Source organism: Thunnus albacares, chromosome 1 (assembly GCF_914725855.1).
Source record: "Thunnus albacares chromosome 1, fThuAlb1.1, whole genome shotgun sequence".
NCBI lineage: Eukaryota > Metazoa > Chordata > Actinopteri > Scombriformes > Scombridae > Thunnus > Thunnus albacares.
In genome coordinates, this window is record NC_058106.1 from 6,907,888 (window position 1) to 6,917,274 (window position 9,387).

General features: G+C 39.6%; 1 protein-coding gene across 1 annotated transcript; it reads right to left on the reverse strand.

Annotated features, from left to right (window-relative positions):
- Positions 1–4,163: 4,163 nt before the first annotated feature.
- LOC122988212 (protein transport protein Sec24-like At3g07100) lies at positions 4,164–5,871 on the reverse strand. The gene is made up of 3 exons (XM_044360422.1): positions 5,675–5,871; positions 4,628–4,923; positions 4,164–4,533 (listed from the first exon to the last, which is right to left on the reverse strand). The coding sequence occupies exons 1-3, from the start codon at positions 5,719–5,721 to the stop codon at positions 4,259–4,261; spliced, it is 618 nt and encodes a 205-aa protein (XP_044216357.1). The 5' UTR covers positions 5,722–5,871; the 3' UTR covers positions 4,164–4,258.
- Between the last annotated feature and the right edge of the window lie 3,516 nt (positions 5,872–9,387).

Here is a 9,387-nt window from a genome sequence, read left to right on the forward strand (position 1 = left end):
CCATACAGGGCTTAAACTATCCCAATGAGGCTAATGTTTAGGTCTGTGGAACATCTGAGAAAAAAACTGCCTTGTGATGTTCTGGGTTTAATCTGTTAATGAAGGGTATGATTATGCAACATCGTCAGGTAGAAAATGAACCAGTTTCTAATCCCACCCATCAAAGCCTCCTCATTGAGAGAATCAGTGGAACTGTTTGGGGGAGAACATTGTGGGTGAAGGAGCCAATTGCATTTTCCACCCCCTCACTCCTCCCAAGAGAGCGTGCTCCAACTTTCATTCACTAGAACTTCCCCCCCTTTAAATGTTATTGCATTTACAAATCCATTAAATATGTCCTAATTTTTATCTTTTAAATCAGTAATTGGAGATGCCAGCTCTACACAGTGGCTTCTGCAGCAGCAGCTAGTCAATATAATTGCAATGTACGCATGACTTGAGTATAATACCAATTAGCTGTGTTACCTCCTTGAAGAGCAAACTGTGTCCAAATAAACACATCTTAATTATGCCCGCAGAGAATAGGAGTTGGAGAACACACAATTAAAGTGGCTAATTAATTCAGTGTTTTATCATCACAGTTTTTCTTTTTTTTTTTACCCTTCTTTTTCTATATGCCAAGAATCATGCAACTAAAAGATTAATAACTGTTCGTCCTCTCCACAGGACTGTGGGTCAGCCTTTATAGTTCACTGTCCTGGCAGTCATTAGCCTCTGTGGGCTTAAGAAAAGGGGACCATTGAAAAAGACAGAACGTGCCACTCTCACTGAGTTTCTCTGTCCTGACCAAGCCAGTCAGACCACTTGGCTTTCGTGTTCCATCAGGCTTTAGGAACTCTCTACCCATAAATCCTTTCAAACATGACAAAGTTTCAGGTTGTTCAAATTAAATTTTAGAGCTTTTATCTCCTTCCTTGCCTTATATTACTTCATACCACCACTACTGGGTTTGAGGAGTCTTTAAAAAACTGTTCATATCTTCTTCTTCTTCTTCTTCTTTAAACTTATCCACTGTAGTCTAGCCCTACGCAAAACTTCATCTGAATTAGCCTTGGGCACCAGTGCATGCTGGGGACTTATGACAAGGTATTAGAGTGGTCTCATGAGGAATATCACTTGTAATCATTTTATCCTACCAGAGTTACTTTAGAATATTTTAAAGAAACTTATCCTCTATATCTAGCAATTGAACAATATATCAGATTGGTTAATATTAAACACAACTCTGATATACTTGATTTGATCATTATGAGATTAATGTGATTGTACAGTAACCAAAGTAAGTGAGATAATAACCATGCATTTCTTAGCAGGAAAAGTCTCTGTCTGCGACTACAAATGTCTGTGAATAGGCTTACATCAGATCACATAGACAATTCACAGTGGACTGAGGCTCAACCAGTGCAACAAAAATGCAGGTTCAAAGTGTCAGTCCCCAGAGTGTCAGCTGTGCTCTTGACATTAGGTTGTGTGGAAAAGTGGATCACATAGTGAGTCAATGAGTCTCCATGGCTTTGTGAAATAGCATAATGAAAAAGCTTGCATCAGAGAGTGACTGTATACTTACTCCCTGATGCAAGCTCTTGTAGTACTGTGTTTCAAGCCAACAATGCAAGGACAATGTAAGGAAGTACCACAGACCAAGGAAGGGTTCCTCTTTATCCATTTTTGTGTGATTTATTTTGTTCTTGATTTATTATTCATGTAAAACTGTTTCCTGAAATGACTCTCCCTTACTGATAATTATTAATCTTACTAATCACTCAAGACTCTTGCATGCCCATTTAAGTCTTGAATTCAATAGTAGTTCTGGCTGTGAGGAGAAAGACCCCACTTCGTCAGCGATCTCAAGCTACCTGTCAAAAAACTACAGACTACCCCTTCCTTGGCAAAGGAAAAATAATTAGAGCCTATACAGCAGCATGGCTACGGAAGACTCTTGACGGACTGCTCCGGCATGCAAGATGTGGGTCATATGACCAACAGGAATAGCCGAGCTACTGAGCTTCCCCACTGGCAATGCTAAACTTCTTACAATAAAATATCCTGTTTCTCCACTTTACACTTTACTAAACATTTTACTTCCTCTACAATAGTTCCTGCAAAAAAGTCCCTGCTCCATAGGCTGTAGGTTGCAATGCTTAAATTCACGGCTGCTGAGGGACGGATATTTCTCGTAATGAATGAACATTTCTTTATCACTGATATTTCTTTGAGTTCAATTCATACCGGGTCTGAACTGTTGTGTACTGCCTCATGGAAATAGCCATATGCTTGCACTCTAGCTCTCTTCTTTTCCTGCCAACTCTGCTTTTATGTGTTACCAAACTACATGTTTACCTTAGTTGTACGTGCTCGCTGCTGAGTTCAGCCAGTTCTAGTACAAACCTGTACCTGACTTGACTGCTAATACTGATACCAGCTCTTGTACATACTAACTGCTGCTTGTTTGCTGAAGAATACCGAAGACACCACTTAAAGACTTCAGGGCTCACCAGATTTGTTCATGTACCATTTAGTCAGAAAGACTCAGTATTTAGCCTGTTAGCATGTGGATACTGTGCCTTCTGCCTGCTGGAGTTTGGTGAGACTCACTGTTACAATGTGGTTGATAGTTATACAACTTTTAGTGCCTGTAAGTGTTAGCCTAATAATTGTTTCACTTTTGATTCAAAGTTCAGTTCATTCTTATTTCTGCTTCTGTCATGACAAACATAACATTAGTAGATGTATTTACTGTCAAAATAGTAACACACCTGTTGTTGCACACCTGTTGTTGTGCAAGTCGTTGTGACACATGGTTGTGCACCTCATAAATTTTGAGACTAGGTACCCACTGTGCACGCAGGGCTTTTCATTTGAGGATGATACTATATTTAGAGGTCCAGACTCAGTACTTAGGCAACAGAATACCCCCAACAAACATGCCCATGCAGGCCTACTGTGGGTAGGTGTGGTTTAATGTGGGGCAATGTGGGCAGGGCAAACCCACACTAATCCCACGTGGGCCCCTTGTGGGTTAGCCCATGTGGGGCCCACAGCAATTTTGCCCTTTTGGGCCCCCATGAGGGTTTTCTGTGGGCAACCCACTGTGGGCATAACAAAAACGCCATACATTCAACAGCTCATCACACTTCAATAGCCCCTCCCATACTTAACCCCAGTAAGCACATATACATTGCTGTGACATATTGGTGATGTAATCAAAATGTGTCAGGAGATGTTAGTATTTTTGATTCATTGTTGCCAAGATGTCGCTGCTTGATGTTTCAGCGACATCTAGCTGCTCTCTCCACCACTTAAATAAATAACGGCAGGGGCAGGCTGATATTTACATCGTCCTGATGTCTGTTATACCTCCTGCAGATGATGCAGTAATACCTCCTGCAGATGCCAGTACAACCTTTAACCTCTGACCTTAGTAAGTGCCCATGCAACAAAAAACAGAGGATAAGGATTCTGTTAATAGTCACATGAAATTACTTGAAATAGCTTTACTTAATAATTACTTAAAATGCTTAGATAATAACATATATACTTCATTACATAATTATTTATCTCACATATAGATAATTACTTAGATAATTAGTCTACTGTGGTACTATATGACTATATAACGTTCAACATCTCACTTTTCAACATTAAATAAACTATAGATTGCGTTTCCTTTTCATTCTACACTGTACACAACTGGGTATTCAATTATAACCTAGTTTGCAATTGGATCAACATATGACAATACTCATTGAATCAGTAATTTACATATTCCACATTTTCAATGCATTGTTCAAGTTTTGATTATATGTATTGCAAGTTATGCACTTGCTGTGCATAACTTGCAATACTACTATCCCTATACCATATACACAAAAATAAACACCTCTAAATAACTCAGTGGTAAAGCTTTAATGTGATCAAATGAACCTCCCTGGAAAAAGAGATTATGGCATCTTCCTGAATAAATATGAGGGAAAGCAGCTGTTACAATTTATCTTTTATAGATGGAAAGACGTTCTTTCACAGACAGACTTCAAAACTGTTCTGATCTGTAGTGCAGGAGAGGGATGTTCCACATTGTATGGCAGAAAAAAAACTGTATAAGATGCCAGAATGAAAAACAAAAACACAAACCATTTTTTTAGACTATATTTATAGATATTTTTTTTTAATTCAGAGAGGGAGGAACTGCTCAGGCGACAACAGTAAAACATTAAATTGTAACAAAACAAACAAAAAGAAGTTCCACTCCAGGCAATTATTAAAGGCCCCATTTTATGCAAAAATGGGCTGTGGGAAAATATACTACAACAGCTAAATCCTGACTTGTTTCCCCTGTGAATGCCTGAATGTTGTTAAAACAAAATTTTAAACTGTTGCTGGGCATGGGGGGCATGCCTCCTAGTATCGACGACAAAGGCTGTAGCAGAGGTCCAGATAAGTTAGCAGCTAGCATAGAGGGATCTGGAGGAGGGAAGGCTGAGGGTCCACCAATGGGCACAGGCTGAGGCTGGAATGGCTGATGAGGAAGGAAACCTCGAAAAAGACACAAATAAGTACCATCATAAGTACATCAGATCAAATAAGCTTGACGTAATTGAAAGTAGAATACAAATAGTCAGCATCAAACCTGGAGCAGGAGCAGGATGTTGGGGGTAGGAAGGCCTTGTGGCATGGCGGGTCACACTGGGCAGCAGTACATGAGAAGAAGGTGGCAGGCCGGGCCTGGTGTTGGAGTAGCTTGAGGGTTGAAAACTGACAGCACTGGAGGCTGTTGTTGTGCAGCCACCTGTGAAAGACCGAAAGGGTGGTACTGAAGAACAGCTGACCTCAGTGGAGAGTTTAGGGACCTCTCTTGATCTCCTCAGCCATGACAAGTGCTGGATCTCACGCAAGTTTCTGGAACTCCAGGTATGAAGATCACTCCTGCAGAGAGGGAGGGAGAAAGCATTGGTTTTAGGCTTTTATGTATCACTGTAACAAATTAGGTAGGTCATACATACTCTGTAATAATAGAATAGGTGCCTGGTAGTTAAAAAAATAACTACAGTAAGTAATTTGTATGACTTCCATGACTTCAGATCTTGTTCCCCTGTACCTACATATATGTATTGGTAAATACTGTACTGGTACACCATTAGTACAGAAGATTACACCGTAACCACGGAGTAATTACACTGTACATTACATATTCTAAAGCGTTACCGATATTCCTTTACTGCATTCATTGTTTCATATTTTTTGACATACATGAATTACTCTCAATAGTAGTTTTGATGCATCTACACAGGCACAGTCTACAGAGCCCACAAACAACTTGCCAAATTACAGTAGTAAATGCTATGCTTACTACTGTGATAGTACAGTGGGCTTTTACATATAACATGTTATAACAGTACATAATAAGTCAGCTGGAATATGTCATAGAAGAGGTGGCTGTTATCAAGCAGCTATTGTTATCATTAACAAATTGCACCTCTTCAGTTGCCGTCCTGCCAGACGGCATACATTTGCCACTGGGCAACTTGCAGGACCTCAAAATGGCTTAAGGAGGAGGCCTGCTACAATGAAATGGTATATTTTGGTTTCCTCAAATACCATATTCTATGATCACAAGTTTATTACATTTTCCATTACAGTTTGTTGCAGTTTTCTGAATACACTAATATATTACTACCTCAATTTAGGCAAAATATCTGGTCGTCCAAACCCATCACAAGACATATCCTTGTCAGCATGCTAACCAGCCCAGGGGCCCAACAGTTGTGCTGGCGGGGCTCTGTCCAGAAGCTGGCCTTTGTGGATGGATGGATGGATGGCCTTTATTTTTGCAGGGGAAATCAATTGAGAAACCACATTTACAATGGTGCCCTGCAAATACACAACCAAAACCATCATATAACAAAAAATGTAAAATAAACAATCCTATACAAAGCATAAATACAAGACAAACACAAGACAAATGACTTGCAAATTACAAAAAAAAAAAAAAAACTACAAAGCAATAGTCAGTAAACTAAGTACATTACAAAGGGAAAAAGCAGTCACAATTAAGAAAAACAAGAGCATTCATTATATAAAACATCGTTCAACAGAATCTTAAAATTCTCAAGGGACAAAAAATGTCTAATTTAAGGGAGTCCTGAAGCTTATTTCACCAATGAGAAGCATAGTATGCAGTTTTTGCCAGTTCTGTGTTCATATATAGGATATCCACGGTAATGCATTCTTGTGAACAAGTGTGGTGTCCCAAATTTAAAAGTGTCCCAAAGTGTTAAAAGTGATGATAAATAAAATGGTAGCTTATTTAGGATTGCTTTATAAATAAAAAAAAGAGTGTTGTTTCCTTCGATTGGTAAGTGATGTCCACCCTACCTTCTCATAAAGGATACAACGATGGGTTCTAAAACTGTCACCTGTAATAAATCTAAGAGAACTGTGATACGCAGCATCAAGGGGTTTGAAGGTATGGGCAGCAGCATGCATGTAAATTATATCATTTATCAGTGCTTGACTATAAGCACTGATAAAAATGTTGCCTGTACAATTTGCAATCTACTGCTAAAAGAGAGGCACTGCTTATTTCTAAAAAAAGAAACCCAATTTAAATTTAAGCTTTTTAGTCAGTTCCTCAACATGAGTTTTAAAAGTTAATTTTTCATCTAATGCCGGGATCAGACTACAAGGTATTTTTGTATTTCACAATGGTCACCATGTCATATTAGGCAATCATAGTGCCGACCGATCTTCGCTCATGACCTTGTGGCTCCAGTTCTTCTCATTGACCACCCCCTCAGAAGTGACAGTATAGGCATTCAGTTTACATTCAAACGTCACATAGCCCTAGGGCAGTTGACATAGCCTTCTATCAAATGTCAAAGTTGTGTCATTGGATATCAAAAATGAGCTGAACGCAAAATGCCATGCAACCACACAATCATATTAAGTGGAGTGCACACATAAGCATGGCAATTTTAAGGTCCTATGAAACTTATAACATGTTTACTCCAGGCCCAGCCCCAGGATGAAGTGACTGAGGGGGCTGTTAAAAACTGCGAGGGAGCTTTTTTTTTCATAAAATAAAATGCATTGATTTATGAAACATTTATTAATCAGAGCACTCGCATAACAATATAGTACTAGCAGAGCTAAATATTTTTTGAATTTATTAGCGATTCTCTGTCAGGTGCACGCAACAACAGTGGCATTATCCATTGTTCTAAAACAGAGTTAGTGACATGTATCAGTCAACAATTTTGTTGTTTTGTTTTTGCTATTTTTCTATAGATACATAAAGCTTAAACAGAGGGGGCAAAAAATACAACTGAAGGAACTAAGCCCAAGCTTACCAAGGATTTGCATGACTGTCACATAGCCCATTGTTTTAACCAAAAGTCACTGAAGTAATCTTGGTGAAATATTTAACACATTGAGTTTCCAAATAGTGCAAAAGATTTGTTTGATTTTTATTATTCTATAGGACAATGACAGGAGGGGTTTCTGTGATCTTCTCAGGATGGATGTGGAAGATTTCATTTATCTTCTTGGAAAGGTGGAGCCACTCATAGGCAAGAGGGACACAAAAATGAGGAGGGCCATCAGTGCCAGACAGCAGCTGTCAGTCACACTACAATTCCTTGCTACTGGTAAAGAGAATAGATTCAGAACATTGTGGTTGTTTCAAATAAAATGTTGTATTATGTCAGATACATAATAATTTGTTCATCTCTATAGGAGAGTCATTCAGGTGTCAGAGGTTCCAGCACTGGATTGGCCGAACTACTATAATGAAGACCTGTGAAGCCCTGTATGACGTCTTAAAGGAAGACTATTTGAAGGTATGACATTTGCCGTAACACTCATAATACCAGAAGTGGCAATTTCCTCACTGCCTAGGCGCCATTGATGGAAAGCACATATACATCCATCCTCCTGCTAATTCTGGAAGTACCTACCATAATTACAAATCCAGATTTTCTGTGGTTCTCATGGCAGTAGTTGAAACTACAGGTTTATCTATGCCAATGTTGGTACACAGGGAACAGTGTCAGACGCAGGGCTGTTTGGCCAGTCAGACCTCCGTACTGCCATGGATAGAGATCTACTGGATGTTCCCTGTCCAGAGCCACTGCAAGATGCCATCATAAATATGCTATATGTGTTTATTGGCGACAAAGCATTTCCTCTCCGGACTGACTTGGTCAAACCATACCCCTACCAGAACCAGGACCATGGACAGCAAATATTTAATTATCGCCTGTCGAGGGAAAGGTGTACAGTCGAAAACGCGTTTGGAATTTTGGCAAACAGATGCGCTTTTCTGACCAACATTGCACTTGAGCCTGACAAAGTGACAACGATCACACTTGCTGCTCTCACTATTGACAACTTTCTCAGAGACAAGGCATCAGAGGCCTACCTGCCCCTAGCCTATGTGGATATGGAGGATGAGAACCACAGAATCATCCTTGGAGCATGGCGAAGGGATGGAGAACTTGCTTCTGTGGCAGCAAGCAGGGCATGGAATGCCACAACAACGGCAAAACAGCGAGACCAGTTGAAGGCATACCTTCTGTCACCTGCTGGATCTGTTCCCTGGCAGGAAAATATGATCTAGTCATGGACATTCCTTCCGACACCTGCTTTATGTGTTCCCTGGGATGAAAATGATTTATTCATGGACATTCAAAGTAGTTTTGTTTTTTTTGAATGAGCACCTTCTTGCAGAATGCTAAATAGTTAAAATTAATATATTTCTGATGTGTTGAAAGCAAAGAAAGGACCAGAGACTATTCTGAAAAGTTTAAGTGTAAACTTTTATTGACATTAAATGTCACTGAACATGTCAAGTGTTTACTTCCCTTGAGTCATTGAAACAATATGTTAATGATTTTCACACAAGGAAACATAAATACAATGTTATATAAAGATGACCAGCTTTGTCATAACACAGCTTGTAAACATAAATGTAAATGCAATGTAAACATAAACTGGCTTTCAAGGCTCAATATGGCTGCTACCTGAATTGAACAACATTTTAACATTTCACAGTGTACAGTCTAGCACCACAGAAGAGAAGAAACTGTTTTCACAGACTTTCTAGCATGTCTTTATCCTGGTCATATGGCTCATGTAGTGCAGCCGCCAAGTAGCTCACTGGAGCAGGTGTTATGTGGCTGGGTAAATTTTGATAGTAAGATGGCTGAATATTATGACCTGTGTGCCCCTGCTAAGGTGTTTGGTGAATGTACATTGGCTGTGTTGCGCTTCGGGGGACTGTATGTGATGAGGCTCTCTGCTCAGCATCTTGGTCACTGGATCCTTGATTTGCTTTCTTTAACTTAAAAATGTTTCATCAACATCCTGACTAGCACCTAGCAGTGTTTGAGA

Coding starts and splice junctions, on each gene's coding strand:
- LOC122988212 (XM_044360422.1), bottom strand. CDS start 5,721: ATGTCTTGTGATGGGTTTGGACGACCAGATATTTTGCCTAAATTGAG. Junction 4,924..5,674: donor GATATTTTGCCTAAATTGAG/GTAGTAATATAT, acceptor CCCTCTCTGCAG/GAGTGATCTTCATACCTGGA. Junction 4,534..4,627: donor ACATCCTGCTCCTGCTCCAG/GTTTGATGCTGA, acceptor GTCTTTTTCGAG/GTTTCCTTCCTCATCAGCCA.